The 19,683-nt window shown below is 52.5% G+C and overlaps 1 protein-coding gene across 1 annotated transcript in view; it reads left to right on the forward strand.

Annotated features, from left to right (window-relative positions):
- LOC140430856 (tricarboxylate transport protein, mitochondrial-like) overlaps positions 1-19,683 on the forward strand; it is a 181,945-nt gene that overhangs the window by 82,405 nt on the left and 79,857 nt on the right. Inside the window, exons 3-4 of the mRNA XM_072466029.1 lie at positions 10,977-11,084; positions 12,572-12,671. Coding sequence (XP_072322130.1) covers positions 10,977-11,084; positions 12,572-12,671 — 208 coding nt within the window. The remainder of the gene's footprint in view (positions 1-10,976; positions 11,085-12,571; positions 12,672-19,683) is intronic.

Consider the following 19,683-nt stretch of genomic DNA (forward strand, 5'->3'; position numbering starts at 1 on the left):
TGTCCCACCTATAATTGCACTATTCAACAAAACTGGCATCAAAAAAGAGTTGGAGGGTTTTAAAAACATGAGTTCCTGCGATGTTGTAACAGTCTGAGTCTTTTTGTTGTGTTTTGTTCTGCCCGATTGCACAAATTGGGTGAGATTTTAACTCCTTCGAAGACCACGCGTTTGCACAGGGGTTAAAATGGGGCTCATTGTTATTTCCTGCTAATTCCTTCCTTTCTACTCCTCGAGGTACTGACTCATGTTGGAAGGGCAATGCGTGCGTTTTAGTCCTCAGCTTCCTGTTATTGCGAGCCAGAGACTGTCGGTCGGCAAGTTGACTGCAGCAGGCTTCGCAGATGAGTCTAACCCTGCCCTCACTCGAGATCCGCACAGGGTACTCCTGGGAGCTGCAGGTTTTGGGGGATGGGTGAGTCGGGGGTGGGGAGTATTTGAGCAGAGATTAGGGTTGGCGGGTTACCAGCACTGGGAGAGGAACGGGGTGACTGACCGAGGGAGATGGAGAAGGGTGATTAACCGGCACCGTGGTGACCCAAGTAAAGTGGGAGAAACTGAAAGAGGAAGTGCAGTGTCAGTGACATAGTAATATAATAATAATCTTTATTGTCACAAGTAGGCTTACATAATAGTAATAATCGCTTATTGTCACAAGTAGGCTTTAATTAAGTTACTGTGAAAAGCCCCTAGTTGCCACATTCCGGCGCCTGTTCGGGGAGGCCAGCACGGGAATTGAACCCGCGCTGCTGGCATTGTTCTGCATTACAAGTCAGCTGTTTAGCCCACTGTGCTAAAACCAGCACACTGACGTTACTGTGAAAATCCCCCAGTTGCCACACTCCGGCACCTGTTGGGGCACGCTGAGGGAGAATTCAGAATGTCCACACTACCTATCAAGCACGTCTTTCGGGACTAATGGGAGGAAACCGGAGCACCCGGAGGAAACCCACGCAGACACGGGGAGAACGCGCAGAATCCGCACGGACAGTGACCCAAGCCGGGAATCGAACCTGGGACCCTGGCGCTGTGAAGCCACAGTGCTAACCACTGTGCTACCATGCCGCCCTACATTTACACAGTGAAATCTGCCTCTCTCAGACTAGTTTCCCCCCTGTGTCCGTAACCAGCTGGAAGGAGCTGGGGTCAAGCAGTCAGAGTCAACATTAAACAGCATTGATACAGAGGCAGGGCCTTGTGTTCACTGCATTTCACCAGAGGCAGAGGCAATAGTCACTGATGGACACAGTCTGCTATCAATGTGGGGATTGTCTACATGGGTTTTCCTGCTGCTGAAAGTGGAGAAAATAATGCCAGATTCCACACGCTCCTACTCACCCCTGAATGAGCAAGCTTTCCTGGGCTCAGGTGTGTTTATGACAAGGTTGCAGGTTTACATTGGACTTTGGTTGGTTACCCATCCAGGGAAAGCTCTGGGAATAATAAACTATTCCGATCGGACACACTTTCCCCAGGAACAACACCGCAGTTCGATGAGGAAGGAAGGATTGGGGAAACTGACCTGAAATGGATTAGTTTCCCAGAGGGCTGGAATCGATTAGGCATTGAGCCTTGTGGATTCTGCTGTCTGTGAAACAGCATGGGGTGACTGAATCAGAGAAGCATGCCAGGGTTTCGAGCGGGGCGCCCAGTGAATTCAACTTGACAAACACAGTCATTGAAATCTGATCGCTTGGGGCCTGCCTGTTTAAATGGGCTGGGTTTCGGGGCGTTGCCCCGGCAGCCAATAGAAGCTGAACTGTCTCGACATTTCTGCTGACTCATGTCTTTCAATGAATCGTTTTGTCTCCCTGCTTTTAAATGGCCAGTACCGACTGATGCAAGTCTGAGGAAGGGTGAATGAATCCCAAGGTTGTTACAATCTTTATAACATCCGAGGGCCTGAGATGCACGTGTGTGTATGTCAGTGTGTGCCTTTGTCAATGGGTTTGTGTGTGTCTCTCTGCGTGTGTGTATGTCAGTGTGTGCCTGTGTCAATGGGTTTGTGTGTGTCTCTGCGTGTGTGTTACTGTGTGTGTGTGTCAGTGTGTGCCTGTGTCAATGGGTTTGTGTGTGTCTCTCTGCGTGTGTGTTTCTGTGTGTGTATGTCAGTGTGTGCCTGTGTCAATGGGTTTGTGTGTGTCTCTGCGTGCGTGTGTCTGTGTGTGTGTGTCAGTGTGTGCCTGTGTCAATGGGTGTGTGTGTCTCTGCGTGTGTGTGTCAGTGTGTGTATGTCAGTGTGTGCCTGTGTCAATGGGTTTGTGTGTGTCTCTGCGTGCGTGTGTCTGTGTGTGTGTGTCAGTGTGTACCTGTGTCAATGGGTTTGTGTGTGTCTCTGCGTGTGTGAATCTGTGTGTGTGTGTATGTCAGTGTGTGTGTCAGTGTGAGCCTGTGTCAATGGGTTTGTGTGTCTCTCTGCGTGTGTGTGTCAGTGTGTGCCTGTGTCAATGGGTTTGTGTGTCTCTCTGCGTGTGTGTGTCAGTGTGTGCCTGTGTCAATGGGTTTGTGTGTCTCTCTGCCTGTGTGTGTCAGTGTGTGTGTGTCAGTGTGTGTGTGTCAGTGTGTGCCTGTGTCAATGGGTTTGTGTGTCTCTCTGCGTGTGTGTTTCTGTGTGTGTATGTCAGTGTGTGCCTGTGTCAATGGGTTTGTGTGTGTCTCTGCGTGTGTGTTTCTGTGTGTGTGTGTCAGTGTGTGTGTGTCAGTGTGTGCCTGTGTCAATGGGTTTGTGTGTGTCTCTGCGTGTGTGTGTCTGTGTGTGTGTGTCAGTGTGTGTGTGTCAGTGTGTGCCTGTGTCAATGGGTTTGTGTGTGTCTCTGCGTGTGTGTGTCTGTGTGTGTGTGTCAGTGTGTGCCCGTGTCAATGGGTTTGTGTGTCTCTCTGCGTGTGTGTGTCAGTGTGTGTGTGTCAGTGTGTGTGTCAGTGTGTGTATGTCAGTGTGTGCCTGTGTCAATGGGTTTGTGTGTGTCTCTGCGTGCGTGTGTCTGAGTGTGTGTGTCAGTGTGTACCTGTGTCAATGGGTTTGTGTGTGTCTCTGCGTGTGTGTCTCTGCGTGTGTGTGTATGTCAGTGTGTGTGTCAGTGTGTGCCTGTGTCAATGGGTTTGTGTGTCTCTCTGCGTGTGTGTGTCAGTGTGTGCCTGTGTCAATGGGTTTGTGTGTCTCTCTGCCTGTGTGTGTCAGTGTGTGTGTGTCAGTGTGTGTGTGTCAGTGTGTGCCTGTGTCAATGGGTTTGTGTGTCTCTCTGCGTGTGTGTTTCTGTGTGTGTATGTCAGTGTGTGCCTGTGTCAATGGGTTTGTGTGTGCCTCTGCGTGTGTGTTTCTGTGTGTGTGTGTCAGTGTGTGTGTGTCAGTGTGTGCCTGTGTCAATGGGTTTGTGTGTGTCTCTGCGTGTGTGTGTCTGTGTGTGTGTGTCAGTGTGTGTGTGTCAGTGTGTGCCTGTGTCAATGGGTTTGTGTGTGTCTCTGCGTGTGTGTGTCTGTGTGTCAGTGTGTGCCCGTGTCAATGGGTTTGTGTGTCTCTCTGCGTGTGTGTTTCTGTGTGTGTATGTCAGTGTGTGTGTGTCAGTGTGTGCCTGTGTCAATGGGTTTGTGTGTGTCTCTGCGTGTGTGTTTCTGTGTGTGTGTGTCTGTGTGTGTGTGTCAGTGTGTGCCTGTGTCAATGGGTTTGTGTGTCTCTCTGCGTGTGTGTGTCAGTGTGTGTGTGTCAGTGTGTGCCTGTGTCAATGGGTTTGTGTGTGTCTCTGCGTGTGTGTTTCTGTGTGTGTGTGTCTGTGTGTGTGTGTCAGTGTGTGCCTGTGTCAATGGGTTTGTGTGTCTCTCTGCGTGTGTGTGTCAGTGTGTGTGTGTCAGTGTGTGCCTGTGTCAATGGGTTTGTGTGTGTCTCTCTGCGTGTGTGTTTCTGTGTGTGCGTGTGTCAATGGGTTTGTGTGTGTCTCTCTGCGTGTGTGTTTCTGTGTGTGCGTGTGTTCCGGAGAGCCAGTCGGGGGAAGAAAATACATTTAAAACATTTAAATAAACCCAACGATTGTTTAATTGTCTGATTTATTATGATTGTGACAAGTAATTGGTGTTCTGTGTCGGAGTTCAACCCTTTTGTAGATTTTTAAGAAACATTTTGTTTATAAATTTAGGGTACCCGATTATTTTTTTCCGATTAAGGTACAATTTAGCGTGGCCAATCCACCGACCAGCACATCATTGGGTTGTGGGGGCGAGACCCACGCAGACACTGGGAGAATGTGAAAACACCACACGGGCAGTGACCCGGGGTCGGGATCGAACTCGAGTCCTCAGCGCCGTGAGGCAGCAGTGCTAGCCACTGCGCCGCCGCCCCGCCCTTTTGTAGATGCAGCCATCTTTCCTTTCAACACTCCCCGTGCCTCCTTTCGACTCTGAGGGAAATGGGTGTGAGATGTCATCTGCAAAAGGAGCATCGGCAATATGGTGGAACCGTCCTCATGCAGCAGGCTTGGAGTGCACTGCTTGAGAGGGTGGGGGAGGCCAGTTCAATCGAGGCATTCAATTCGAAAAGGAAGAATGTGCAGGGTTCCGGGGAGAAGGTGGGGGCAATGGCGCTAAGTGAATTGCTCATTGGGAGAGCCAATGCAGGGATGTTGGGCCATTTAATAAGGACACGGGGAGTCCACACCAAGTAAAATAAGAACAAAGTTTTATTCACGAACGAGGTATGGACACTTCCTGGTAGACGCCAATCGGGTTCCTTCCTGGCCAGTGTCTCACTGGCTGACATCACATACTCTAGTTAACTGTGATACCCCGCCCTAGCCCCGGGGAGCTCGTAATCCGCTAGGAGCATGGGGCAGACTAGCATTCCCAAATCGCAGGTTCCGTATGGGATATCACAGGCCGAACGGCCTCCTTTGGTGCTTCAAAAACCCGTGTGAAGAGCTACTTCACTGCCTTGGCCTCTTTCTGATTTCACCGCCTCAAAATCAAGATAATTACGTTGGCGTTATGGTGCTCAATTTGGAAACGAAGGGCGGGATTTACCGAGTAACGCGCCACCTGTCTTTCAGCGGCAGAGGCGGCCCGCCAACGGGATTTTCAGGTCCTGCCGTTGTCAACGGGATTTCCCGTTGACCGCACCCCTCGTCGTCGGGAAACCCGCGCGCCACCGGTGGGACCGGAGTATCCCGCCAGCGTAAATTCCGCCCAAAGTGTTACAGTGTTTGTACATAGAAAGTGCTGCCTGGTACCTGCATTGTGGCATTTTAGTTTCAATCCATTATTGATGTAAAGTTGTTGACACCGCCCTCTGTGAGCTGATTTTACAGAGATGCAGACACTCCTTGCCAGCTCACTCACTAACCATAACGCCCCGTGGCGGGGCTAAACAAACGGCGACTGGTATGTCTGCCACCCCCCCCCCCCCCCCACACTCACTGAGGAGGACCTCCGCCCTCCAATTAGCCAGCCGATCCATCAGTCCCAGGTAAAGGTAAAGTCCCCATAGTCCCAGCTGACCACAGGCTGCTTTCCCCTTTGAGGGGGAGAGCTGACTGGTGGTGGTTTAACCCGAGGGTCACCACACCTCAAGTGAGGGGCAAGGTTGAGAAGGCGGGGCCTTCATGAATAACCTCAGCCGGCACGGGACTTGAACCCACGCTGTTGACATCGCTCTGCATCACAAACCAGCTGTCCAGCCAGCTGACCTAAGCTGGTGCCAATTTACCCTAGATTACCTATTTAAATATGTTGGGCGGGCTGCCAGTTTCCGTGCATGGTGGTACAGTGGTTAGCACTGTTGCTTCACAGCACCAGATTCCCAGGTTCGATTCCCGGCTTGGGTCACTGTCTGTGCGGAGTCTGCACGTTCTCCCCGTGTCTGCGTGGGTTTCCTCCGGGTGCTCCGGTTTCCTCCCACAAGTCCCGAAAGACGTGCTTATTCGGTGAATTGGATAATCTGAATTCTCCCTCTGTGTACCCGAACAGGCGCCGGAATGTGGCCACTGGGGGCTTTTCACAGTAACTGCATTGCAGTGTCATTGTAAGCCTACTAGTGACAATAATAAAGATTATTCATTTCATATTATGGGGCTGAGCTCGGGGTGGGTGGGATGGTGGTGGGGTGGGCATCTGCCCTATTGTACATGCCCCCTCTGTTATGTTCTGTGTTCTGGCCATGGTGAAGTTCAACACAGAACATCTAGTTCTTTGACTAGTAAGATAATTTAGTGACAAGATCAACACGTGGAAAGATAACTAACAAACTATGATACAAACGGTAACTAATAAATGAATTCAGTGAATTTCCAGGGAGCTATTTCCAATGCGATTGTCCTCCAGTACGACGCACTACCAACTGTCGAATCTCTCACATCACATGGTGGATCTCGATCACTACCTGCTGGTCGGAGGTCGTACCGACAACTGTATACATTGGTAGATAACTATATACATTGATGTGCACATGCATATCACTACATCACCACACCAGGGGCTGTTTAGCACAGGGCTAAATCGCTGGCTTTGAAAGCAGACCAAGGCAGGCCAGCAGCACGTGTTCGATTCCCGTAACAGCCTCCCCGAACAGGTGCCGGAATGTGGCGACTAGGGGCTTTTCACAGTAACTTCATTTGAAGCCTACTTGTGACAATAAGCGATTTTCATTTCATTTCATTTCATTTTCATCCCCTTGCCAAAGATACGCCTGGCAGGGGCACATAAGATGCAGCCCCAGTTGCTGCAAAATCCTGTTAAAGGCTGGGAATAGTCTGCAATAGATGACTCTTTCAATTCTGTGAGTTGGCCAAATTTACTTCATACATTCCATGATATCGTAACATTTTCCTGTGTCGGCCACGGGCTGAGTTGATAACACACTTGATTGTGAGTTCAAGGCCCACTCGCAGGAACTGAGTGCAAAGATCAAGACTGGCACTCCAGTGCAGTACAGAAAGAATGTTGCACGATTGGAAGTGCTGTCTTTCAAGATGAGGGGCTGGATTCTCCCAAAATGGGGCTATGTCCCCACGTTGGCGTAAAAACGCTGACCTTGCACTCCCGAGTTTCCTCAAAAAAATAACATTCAGCTTCAGGGGGCTAGCCGGCACCCGGAGTGCTTACGCAGCTTTAGCTGCGGATACGGCCCCCGCACTTCCGGTTCCGAGTCCGCGCATACGCACAGCGCCGGCCTCCAGCAGCCGCGCCATGGCGGACTCGGACCGCGGAGGCAGCTCCGTAACGCAGGCCCACCCAATCGGTCGCGCGCCCCTGCATCAGACCGGCCAGGTCTGTGCCCCGGCCTCCCATAAGGCCCGCCCTGGTGCCCTGCGGCTGAGTCCTCCTGCTTGACAACAGTGACTACACTTCATGATGTGTTTCATTGGCTGGAAAGTGTTTTGCGAAGTGCTGCGGTTGTGAAACGCAATATAAAATAGTACGTCTTTCTCCCCACGCATCAGGTGTCTGGTTGGACATATTTCTGGAGGTCATTAATGTGCCTCTAACTGTCCCACCCAGTCACAGAGCATCTTTCCCCACCTCCAATGTTTTAAAAACAGCAGTGCACAATATTCTGGTGCCCCTGTGATTTCCCCGTTGTGTTGTATTGTCTCCGAGATCGATCCTTTTTAAAATTTTATGTTTATTCAGAATCTTTCAACAAAAATTTTCAACCATTCAAACCCCCCCGCCCCCGTAACAATAAAGAAACGAGAAGGAACAGAACAAAACATAAACATATCAATCCAACATAATACAGAACTTGTACAATTGGTTCCTCCCGCACATATTGACTCTCCCACATGTTTATGTTTTTTTCTTTCTCAAGTGCCCCTAGGAAAAAAAACATTTCCCCGCCCACCCTTCTACCCCCCTCCCCGAAAGAGACAGCCCCCCCCCCCCCCCCTCCCTGGGTTGCTGCTGCTGCTGACCTCCTCCTAGTGCTCCGCGAGATAGTCTAGGAACGGTTTCCACCGCCTGAGGAACCCCTGCGCAGACCCTCTCAAGGCAAACTTTATCCTCTCCAGCTTGATGAACGAGATCGATCCCTAATTCTCTCCCCTCTCCCCACCATTGTAGCAACAACTTGCATTTACATGGCGTGTACTGGTGATTCACAGGAGCATCTGGAATCCCGGGCCTTGGAATTACTGGGTGAAGAGAGGGCATGGTGGCATCTTACAGCTCAATCAGGGAGTTGCTGTGGTATCGTGCATCTGGAGCTACGGACCGGAATGGCGGGGGCTCCGACTTTCTTTCCGTCACGCGGCCGGCGATGAATCTCTCCCACTCTCACCGCCTGTCACTGGCGTGAAATTGGGAGGGTCTTGACCGCGTTACGAACACACCTTCCTTGGGCATCAAGTCCTGGGGTGGGCTGCGAACCCGGAGCTTCCGAATCAGGCAAGGGGCGCTACCCACTGCGTCTCAAGACTTAAAGAGAGGCACGACGTGCATCAAAAGCAGTTGAGGCAGACTGGGAGGATCTATTCCCTCATTCTCCAGTTGGGTCATTCTTTAAACCCAGTAAAACAGCTCTTAATATCACAGTACACTGGTAGGATAGGAGGGGTAACGTTCTTGGCTTTTCTGGTTAAACCTTCCAATAGGTTTTATGGCGTCCCCAGTGACTGTCACACTCCATCCTGCAACTTAAAAGGGAAAGAAAGAGGTGGACAGGCCAGAAGGTGCTTTGCAGCTAACGGAGGAGTATCGAAGTGTAGTCACTGTTACAGTCGGACGTAGAAAGCAGCCAGTTGGCACACAGCAAGATCCCACTAACGACAATGCGATAGTGACAAGGTGAGACCTGCTTGTGATTTTGGTCGCGGGATAAATATTGGCCGGGACACCAGGGAGATCCCCCCCCCGCTTCAAAACCAGACTCCATCGTCCTGAGAAGACAGACAGGGAAATCCCATTTAACACCTCTCATGAAAGAGGGCAGCACCAACACTGGAGCACTCCGCCAGTACTGCACTGGAGGGTCCCGTCTGTTCTGCATTGTGCAACTCCGTTTATTTTCAGTCGTTGAAAGGAAGCTGATCGCCTTTTGTATAACCTGGGACAACCAGTAGCTGACTTGGAAACTGCGGTTAGGTTCTGATTTTATGGTGTTGTTCTTGGAACCCCTTCGAATGAATCCTCGGCTGGCGTTTCCCTGCCAGCTTCCTATTATCCTGTATGTGGTGCGAATGGGTTTGCAGGACGCCCCTGGGGAGGCGGAGGGAGGGGCAGTGTGCGATCTGCAGAGCTGGCGTGAAGGGATGGCCGTGTACTGTACGTGGACGCTCAGATTCTACCCCACTAGTCAGAAAAGGGGTGGGAATTCTCCCAGCGTGCCCGTCGAGAGATGTGTTGCTGCAATTGTACAGGGCCTTGGTGAGGCCACACTTGGAGTATTGTGGGCAGTTCTGGTCTCCTTCTCTGAGGAAGGATGTTCTTGCTCTCGAGGGAGTGCAGCGAAGGTTTACCAGACTGATTCCAGGGATGGCGGGACTGTCATATGAGGAGAGATTGACTAGGTTGGGATTGTTCTCGCTGGAGTTCAGAAGAATGAGGGGGGATCTCATAGAGACTAATAAAATTCTAACGGGACTAGACAGGGTAGATGCAGGGAAGATGTTACCAATGCTAAGTGTGTCCAGAACCAGGGGTGGGATTCTCCGCAATCGGCGCGATGTCCGCCGACCGGCGCCAAAAACGGCGCGAATCAGACCGCCCCAAAGGTGCGGAATCCTCTGCCCCTTGAGGGGCCGAGCCCTAACCTTGAGGGGCTCGGCCCACGCCGGACTGATTCCCACCCCGCTAGCTGGCGGGAAAGGCCTTTGGTGCCCCGCCAGCTGGCGCGGAAATGACATTGCCGGGCGGCGCATGCGCGGGAGCGGCAGCTCACAGCATCCCCGCGCATGTGCAGTGGAGGGAGTCTCTTCCACCTCCGCCATGGTGGAGACCGTGGCAAAGGCGGAAGGAAAAGAGTGCCCCCACGGCACAGGCCCGCCCGCGGATCGGTGGGCCCCGATCGCAGGCCAGGCCACCGTGGGGGCACCCCCCGGGGCCAGATCGCCCCGCGCCGCCCTCCCCCCCCCCCCAGGACCCCGCCCGCGCCACATTGTCCCGCCGTAAGAGAGGTGGTTTAATCCACGCCGGCGTGACAGGCATTTTAGCAGCGGGACTTCGGCCCATCCGCGCCGGAAATCGCCAGGGGGGGGGGGGCCCGCCAACCGGCGCGACGCGATTCCCGCCCCCGCCGAATATCCGGTGCTGGAGAATTCGGCAACCGGCGGGGGCAGGATTCACGCCAGCCCCCGGCGATTCTCCGACCCGGCGGGGGGTCGGAGAATCCCGCCCCAGGGGTCACAGCCTGAGGATTCAGGGTAAACCATTTCGGACAGAGATAAGGAGACATTTCTTCACACAAAGAGTGGTGAGCCTGTGGAATTCATTACCACAGGAAGTAGTTGAGGCTAAGACATTGAATATATTCAAGAGGTGGCGGCAAATGGGATCAAAGGCTGTGGGGAGAAAGCAGGATTAGGCCATATAGTTGGACGATCAGCCATGATTGTGATGAATGACGGAACAGGCTCGAAGGGCCAAAAGGCCTCCTCCTGCTCCTATCTTCTATGTTTCTATGTCCTCACTGAACATCAAGAAAAATACGTAAGGTTCCTGGTCGCTCGCAGTCCATGAGACGCCCACATTCTTCCCACAGTGAAATCTGCCTCTGTGTGACCCTTACTCCGTTGCAGTTTGTGGACTCTTGCTGTGCGCTAATTGATGGCTGTGCATCCTGCGTGACAACAACAACTCTTCGAAAGTTGGGAAAGGCGCTATGTTAATGCAAACATCTTCCTTTTCCACGACCGTACGGGCAGTGGGCCCAGCTCTTCAATCCCCTCTGAGTGACTAAGATTCCTTCGTCAGGGAATCAGTCCTGCCACTGGGCTCTGAATGTGACCACTGTGTTTTGCTTTGTTGCTGGGGTTTAAGCGTTGGTCATTTTTCTTGTGCAGGTGGGCTTGCGGGAGGCATTGAGATCTGCATCACCTTCCCCACGGAGTACGTGAAGACACAGTTACAGCTGGACGAAAGGGCCAATCCACCGAGATACAAGGGAATTGGTAAGGACTGTGGGGCCCCAGTTATCCTGAGGGCCCTTCTCACTCCCTGCTTCCCTCCGCATGCAAATTTCAAATAGAGCTGCACCGTTAGATGTGAGAGTTTTAGTTTTTAAATCTTATTATTTGTTCCTTTTTAAAATTTAAAAAAAAATCCCTCGCCTGGTGACAGTCCCCAAAGTGGGATTGGGAGCAGGTGATTGGCTGTCACGTCTCCGTCACCAGCGGCTGGTTAGGGAGATTGGCTGTGAGGCCCAGGAGCATTGCCTGTGGGTTTACCTGGAGTCTGGTTGTGAATTTGTCTGGATGGCTCAGTGAAGACGAGCGCACGGTCTGTGTGACTGAGCCACACAAACCAGGACATTCTCTGCGCTGAGTGCCCAGGGCTCGGCTTGGGAGGGGGCGATTGGGGGGGGGCACATATCACTGGAATGGGCGTGGAAGTGTCCTGGGTTAAGGGAGGGGGGGAAAGCAGCCTCCTCCGCGTTCCCCGCCTCAACCCCCTCCTCCTCGACCTCCTCCTCCTTGATCATCTCCTCATCAGTTCCCTCCTTCTCATCCTCCTCCTCGACTCCCTCCTCCTTTACATCCTCGACCCCTCCTGCCTCGTCCCTTGCTCCTTGCCCTCCTGATCCCACTCCTCCTCAACCCCCTCCTCCTCACCCCCTCCTCCTTGAATCCCTCCTCCACAACCCCCTCCTTATCCTGCCTGCTCGACTCCTCATCCTCCCTCCTCGTGCCTCTGCTCCTTGTCCCCGCCTCCATGTCCCCCCCTCCTCATCATCCCTCCTCATCCACTGCTCTTCATCCCCTCCTCTTCCTCATCGCCCTCATCCTCTTTGTCATCCTCCTCCTCAGCCCCTCCTCTTTGTCTCATTCCTCCTTCTCGTTGTCCTCCTCCTCATACCCCTCTTCCTCAGATGAAGCCTCAGCCGGATATAAAAGATCTCATGGCAGCCTTTAGAGAAGAGCAGGGGTGCTCTCCATGTCTGCTGTCCAATATTTATCCCTCAGACATCATTAGCACAGAGATCAGCCTCCCTGTGCACAGGTTGGTTTACATAAGGACAGTAACTATGCTGTTAACAGTACTGTGTTGCCATTAATGTTCTGTGGAGTAGCGATGGGAAATCTCAGCTAGGGAGTGGGCCCTCCTCCATCTCAGCGGGCCGCAAGATTGATATTGGGGGGCAGCACTGCTGCCTCACGGCGCCGGGGTCCCAGGTTCGATCCCTGCCCCGGGCCACTGTCCGTGTGGATTTCGCACATTCTCCCCGTGTCAAAGATGTGCAGGGTAGGCGGATTGGTCATAACTCAAACCCATGACCCTCTGATATTACCAGCTGAGCCAAAACCACGTCCCCCTTGTGGTGGAAGGACGCAAGCGCGAGAGTCTGACTGGCCGACCCCTGTTGCGAGGTGAAAGTGGGGGGGAGGGGGTAATGAAGTTATTTTTAAGAGGACGAGACTGTTTTGGTTTTGTTTTCCAGGCGATTGTGTGAGGCAGACGGTGCAAGGCCACGGGATAAAGGGGCTTTATCGTGGTCTGAGCTCCCTGTTGTACGGTTCCATTCCCAAAGCAGCAGTCAGGTATGTCCCTGCTTCGCTGTTACCAGCCGGGTTTCACTTTATTCTGAGGGTCAAACGTGAATGCGTCTTCCAATACCTTTCATTTCCTTTTAATCTTTGACGGGGTGTGGATGTCGCCGGCTCGGCCAGCTTTCGTTGCCCATCCCTGATGGCTCTTGAACTTGAAAAATTGCCAGGCCATTAAAAAAAATATATAGGTGGTGCGAAACGGGACCGGGTATGACCAATTCTGTCCCCCAAAGGGGGCCAGCACGGCGCTGGAGCGCTTCACGTCGCTCCAGCCTCCCTTCCTGGAGGCAAATGTGCTGCACTGTAAGAGGGTCAGTGTTGAGGGAGTGCTGCACTGTCAGAGGGTCAGTACTGAGGGAGTGCTGCACTGTCGGAGGGTCAGTACTGAGGGTGCTGCACTGTCAGAGGGTCAGTACTGAGGGAGCGCTGCACTGTCAGAGGGTCAGTACTGAGGGAGTGCCGCACTGTCAGAGGGTCAGTACTGAGGGAGTGCTGCACTGTCAGAGGGTCAGTGTTGAGGGAGTGCTGCACTGTCAGATGGACAGTTCCGAGGGAGTGCTGCACTGTTAGAGGGTCAGTACTGAGGGAGCGCTGCACTGTCGGAGGGTCAGTACTGAGGGTGCTGCACTGTCAGAGGGTCAGTACTGAGGGAGCGCTGCACTGTCAGAGGGTCAGTACTGAGGGAGTGCCGCACTGTCAGAGGGTCAGTACTGAGGGAGTGCTGCACTGTCAGAGGGTCAGTGTTGAGGGAGTGCTGCACTGTCAGATGGACAGTTCCGAGGGAGTGCTGCACTGTTAAAGGGTCAGTGCTGAGGGAGCGCTGCACTGTCGGAGGGTCAGTACTGAGGGAGCGCTGCACTGTCGGAGGGTCAGTACTGAGGGTGCTGCACTGTCAGAGGGTCAGTACTGAGGGAGTGCCGCACTGTCAGAGGGTCAGTACTGAGGGAGTGCCGCACTGTCAGAGGGTCAGTACTGAGGGAGTGCCGCACTGTCAGAGGGTCAGTACTGAGGGAGTGCCGCACTGTCAGAGGGTCAGTACTGAGGGAGTGCCGCACTTTCAGAGGGTCAGAACTGAGGGAGTGCTGCACTGTCAGAGGGTCAGTACTGAGGGAGTGCCGCACTGTCAGAGGGTCAGTACTGAGGGAGTGCTGCACTGTCAGATGGACAGTTCCGAGGGAGTGCTGCACTGTTAGAGAGTCAGTACTGAGGGAGCGCTGCACTGTCGGAGGGTCAGTACTGAGGGAGCGCTGCACTGTCGGAGGGTCAGTACTGAGGGTGCTGCACTGTCAGAGGGTCAGTACTGAGGGAGTGCCGCACTGTCAGAGGGTCAGTACTGAGGGAGTGCCGCACTGTCAGAGGGTCAGTACTGAGGAAGTGCCGCACTGTCAGAGGGTCAGTACTGAGGGAGTGCCGCACTGTCAGAGGGTCAGTACTGAGGGAGTGCCGCACTTTCAGAGGGTCAGAACTGAGGGAGTGCTGCACTGTCAGAGGGTCAGTACTGAGGGAGTGCCGCACTGTCAGAGGGTCAGTACTGAGGGAGTTCCGCACTGTCAGAGGGTCAGAACTGAGGGAGTGCTGCACTGTCAGAGGGTCAGTACTGAGGGAGTGCTGCACTGTCAGAGGGTCAGTACTGAAGGAGTGCTGCACTGTCAGAGGGTCAGTACTGAGGGAGTGCCGCACGGTCAGAGGGTCAGTACTGAGGGAGTGCCGAACTGTCAGTGGGTCAGTACTGAGGGAGTGAATCACTGTCAGAGGGTCAGTACTGAGGGAGTGCTGCACTGTCAGAGGGTCAGTACTGAGGGAGTGCTGCACTGTCAGAGGGTCAGAACTGAGGGAGTGCTGCACTGTCAGAGGGTCAGTACTGAGGGAGTGCTGCACTGTCAGAGTGTCAGTACTGAGGGAGTGCTGCACTGTCAGAGAGTCAGTACTGACGGAGAGCTGCACTGTCAGAGGGTCAGTACTGAGGGAGTGCTGCACTGTCAGAGGGTCAGTACTGAGGGAGTGCTGCACTGTCAGAGGGTCAGTACTGAGGGAGTGCCGCACTGTCAGAGGGTCAGTACTGAGGGAGTGCTGCACTGTCAGAGGGTCAGTACTGAGGGAGTGCCGCACTGTCGGAGGGTCAGTACTGAGGGAGTGCGGCACTGTCAGAGAGTCAGTACTGAGGGAGTGCCGCACTGTCAGAGGGTCAGTACTGAGGGAGTGCCGCACTGTCAGAGGTGACGTTTCTTCAGTGAAACAATAAAGCAATGCCCCTCCTGCCGTCCCAGAAGAACAGGAAGTGATCCAATGGCTATTGTGTTGAAGAACAGGAGAGTTCTCCCTGGTGTCATGGCCAATATTCAATTAATGTGACCAAAAACAAAATGACCTGTTAACTATCACCTCGCCGTGTGTGGGATCTTGCTGTGCGCAATTTGGCGGCTGCATCATTTCCTGCATTGCACAGTGACTAGACTTGTAAAATTACCTCATTGGTGAGACAGCACTTTGGCCGACCTGAGACTGTGAAAGACACTCGATAAATGCAAAGCTTAGGTATAATTTAAAAGGGAGGCCATTCTTGCCACACCCTAATTACCTCTCAGCTGTTCCCAAGAAGAGGAATGTACTCACTTTGAAACTGGTTTTTCCGGCCTCGATATGGTGATTCCAGTGGGTTTGCACAGAGGGCCACGTGGATAATGAAAGGGCTCTTTCGGCGAGTTAAGTAAAGGGTGGCTGGAGCCTGGAATGAAGTGTACTTCAGAGGGGTTGTGCATCATTCCCGAAGCATTCCTAAATGACAGAGCAATGGGTGAATATTCCGCAGCTGCTTTTAAGATGACAGGTTAAGTAGGAAGATAGGAAATGCTGCTCGATAAAATACAATGTCCCATCTTGATCAGCCTGCACCATTTGAATTGCCAAGCAATACAACAATTGGGGAGTTGTTGACTCATCATAGCAACCACTCTCATCAAAACCCTCCTGTGAAGTGCCCGAGGACCTTCATTATGTTAAAGGCAACTTACCTCCCAATTTTCTTTTTGTAGTGCACACCCTGTTTGTTTCAGTATGTGGCCCTTTGATTTTTTTTCCCATGGTAACTTAAAGGTCACTTGTACCTAGTCTGCATAGGAACTTTGGATATATAGCACTCTGGCCAAGCAGCTTAGAGGAAATATTGGTCAATGGAGCCATTATAAATACACATTATTGTTGCAGTGGCCTACAACAGATCTAGACACGAGGTGAGGAACCCCCTACCCCCGATTGGTGGGGGTGGGGGGGGGTGGGGGGTATAGAAACCTGAGACCAGTCCTCTGAGCATGCTCCACTGACCACGTGCCAAGTCTCAGGTTACTCCTATACTGGATCGCAAAGCACTCAATGGAGTATTCACCTGCTGAAGGAGCTAATCTCCGACGAAAGCTAGTGATTCCAAATAAAGCTGTTGGACTTTAACCTGGTGTTGTGAGACTTCTTACTGTGCCCATCCCAGCCCACCTCTGGCATCCCCACATCGGTGAAATATTGGGCAGGGTTTTCCCACAGGTATAGGACCCCGAAGTTGGGATCAAATGGGGCTCCCAACCCCACACTTAGCAGCGGTGAGAGCAGCGGAGTGATCTTGCGGGAGGCAACCCCAAATTTACCATGTTACAACCCCTTGGGCCAGTACACAGTCAATTCCAGCCCCACCTGACCCAGAGTCGCAACACAATTGAAATTAATAAATATTTCTCAGAAAAACACCCAAAGTCTTTGCCCTCAGCTGCCCAATAATTACAGTCACCAGGTTTGTAAATTTAAACACAATTAAGCTTATTGATAACAATAACGATAATTAAATATGCAGCAATTACAACAGGTTCACTATTATCCAATTCCTAACCCCCTCCCCAAACTAGCCCCCACCCTCCACACACACACACACACACACAAGACAGACAAACAAACACAAAGGGGGGGAAGAGGGTGTAGCTCAGTTGGCTGGACAGCTGGCTCATGTTGCAGAGCGAGGCCAGCAATGTGAGTTCAATTTCTGTACCGGCTGAGGTTATTCATTAAGGCCCCGTCTTCTCAACCTCGCCCTTTGCCTGAGGTGTGGTGATACTCAGGTTAAATCACCACCAGTCAAGCGAGAGAGAGAGAGGAAAACTCCACCCATTGTTTGCGCAGGTTAGCATGGTACCAGTAGCTCCTGATGGAGGCATGTCAGAGGGCTGGTGCCTAACTGGTTGAAAATGTACCCGATTTGGCAAGGTTGCTGTTCGGGGAAGTCCCTCCTGGCGGCTATCCTCAAGGTGAACTGGGAGCGTCCACATTGGGGATTTGTTGTACATTCACGTATACTTGCTTTGCCTCTGAGAAATGCAGAGAATACACTTGTTTCAAAAAGTTCATATACAAGAGTTTTCAAATACCTCCCCAATCACAGAATGTCATTACAATAATCGCCTATTGTCACAAGTAGACTTCAAATGAAGTTACTGAGAAAAGCCCCTAGTCACCACATTCCGGCGCCTGTTCGGGGAGGCCGGTACGGGAATTGAACCGTGCTGCTGGCATTGTTCTGCATTGCAAGCCAGCTGTCTAGCCCACTGAGCTAAACCAGCCCCTCCCCTTGCTTATCAGAGCTCTAGTAGCTTCTGTGATGCCAGTTTACTTTGCTCTGAGTCCACACCCAGGCATAAACAATCAAGCACAGTGAGCCTAGATTAGTTATTAGCGTCAGATAATCAAACACAGGACGATTGAACACTACAGGGTTGATGTTCCAGAGACCCACTGACACCGACATTGCTCTCGCGGCACATAAAGACAATGACCGCTGGTAAAGCAACACGCCTGGAATGACGGTGACACCGGATTAGACACCATCGCGGCTCACTGTGCCCTGGCTTCCTACGGGTCATTGAGCTGCACAGGGTAGACCTAAACCAGCTCACCGTTGGCATGGCAGGAGAAACCAAATGATGGAGTTAGAAAGGGGTTGCAGGAAAAGAGAGGTCTAGTGGGAGGGAGGATCGCATCCACACATCTTTGACACATCTTTGAAGGCAGCAAGACAGGTTACTCTAACCGTGTGCACTGATGAACAGCTCGATATCAGGCAGGATTCTTTGTTTGGGAGACAAAGTTCTCCCGCCGGAGTGGAATCGATCCTGGTCTGCACTGGCATTAGAAGCGGTGCCCAGGAGCGATTCCCTCAACCTTGCCATGCAAATGTATGCATGGCGGGAAGCTCGTGGTATTCCGTCAGAATCCCGGTCTTGGGCTGCCATTTTGAGCGGGCGGCTGGATACCGAGGTCTGCCCCCCCCCCCCCCCCCCCACACCATGGGAATTATGTGTCATCCCCCCACGACCCCGCATCAGAAACCCAGCAGAGACTCCTCCAATCGGAGCCACCCAGATCAGATAGAGGAGAAATTGGTCTGTAGCTTGAAGCTTCTTTCGGGTCCTTCTCAGGCTTAGGGATTGCCATGATTGCACGCTTTATTAACAGAGAGAGATCTCTAAGTGAACTTGTGGGTCCCCCACCCATGGGCAATGTCACCCCCACACGCATGAACTCTACCCCACACCCCCCAAGAGAGGACACCCTGCTATGGGGTCCCTGGGGTTCCAGGCCCCCTTACAGCACCCCTTCCCTTCCAGGATCCCCACCCGTCACACCTCCAACCTCCCAGAGGCCTCTGTTGTGTTGTGCTTCTTCATGTAGCATAAGCTGCTTCCTTGATGTACACTCTGACAAAGGAAGGTTCAGACTTGGAGATAGGCTTAACACATTTATTGAACAGTTAACAATTCTCCGACTTGAGTTCGACTCTCCTGCTAATCTTGCTATAGTAACTCAGTCTAACTAACCAGTCTGCTCTAAGCCATGCGGTGGGTGTGATGCTTCCGATCTGCCCCTGTCTCTCGAAGTGTCGCCTATGGAAAGAGAAAGAGCATGTGTGCCCTGTCCTTTTATATGGGTAGCCCCCTTGTGGTCGTGTCACCTCTGCCCATTGACTGCCTATTGGTCGTGTCCTTTTCTATGTGTTCCTTAGCTGTATGTCTGCATGTCATGATGTCTCTGGTGCTCCCTCTAGTGTTCACTAGTCTTAGTGTATTTACATTAACCCCTTGAGTATTTACAGTGATGCATATCACCACATCCTCTACTTATCTGCCCTGCACACACACGCCCTTCAATTCCAACCCCCCCCCCCACCCAATCCTACCTACATGGGCATGGCCCCTCATGCCCTGACCCTTGGCAGTTCCACCCTGGAACCTGTGCACCCTTGCACTGCCACCCTGGTACTGCCACCGTGGCACCCGGCCAGTGCTCCAGCCAGCTTGCCAGTGCCACCCGTGCACCTCGGCAGTGTCGGTCTTAAGTAGGTTTAAGACCTACTTCCGGGAGCGCCGTTTGGTCCCGCCTGTTTTGGGCAGAGTTTCGAAACCGGCGCCTCGTGGGACTTGGGTGAATCCCGCCAGGCGGGATCCACATTCCCAGGCTGCCGGGAAAGTCCGCAAGAGGGCTCTCCCGGGAACCTCCAGCCTCGTTGCGCTCGAGCGAGCCGGAGAATGGCGCCCATTGAATAACACCAGGAAGGAGGTTCCGCTAAGCGCTGGTTAGGCCTCAGCTGGCGTCTTGCGTTCAGTCCTGGACAGTGTGCTTCAGGAAGATTGTCAAACTCTTGGCGAGGGGTGCGGAAGGGATTCACCAGATGGTATCAGGATTGTGGAGCTTCCGTCATGTGGAAATACTGGAGAAGCTGGGCTTGATCTCCTTGGAACAGAGAAGGTTAAGAGGAGATTGGATAGAGGTTTGGATCGAGTAAGTAAGGCTAACGTGCCTCAAGTGGCAGGATGTTCGGTAAGCAGATGGGCTAAGCAGCAGAGGCAAGGTGAGGAGAAATGTCTTTACACAGTGAGCTGTTCCAATGTGGAACACACCATCTGGAAGGATGGCGGAAGCAATTTCGATTGTCTTCAAAAGTCAACCGGTTAGATACTTGAAGGGGAAG

The sequence above is a fragment of the Scyliorhinus torazame genome, chromosome 1, assembly GCF_047496885.1.
Source record: "Scyliorhinus torazame isolate Kashiwa2021f chromosome 1, sScyTor2.1, whole genome shotgun sequence".
NCBI lineage: Eukaryota > Metazoa > Chordata > Chondrichthyes > Carcharhiniformes > Scyliorhinidae > Scyliorhinus > Scyliorhinus torazame.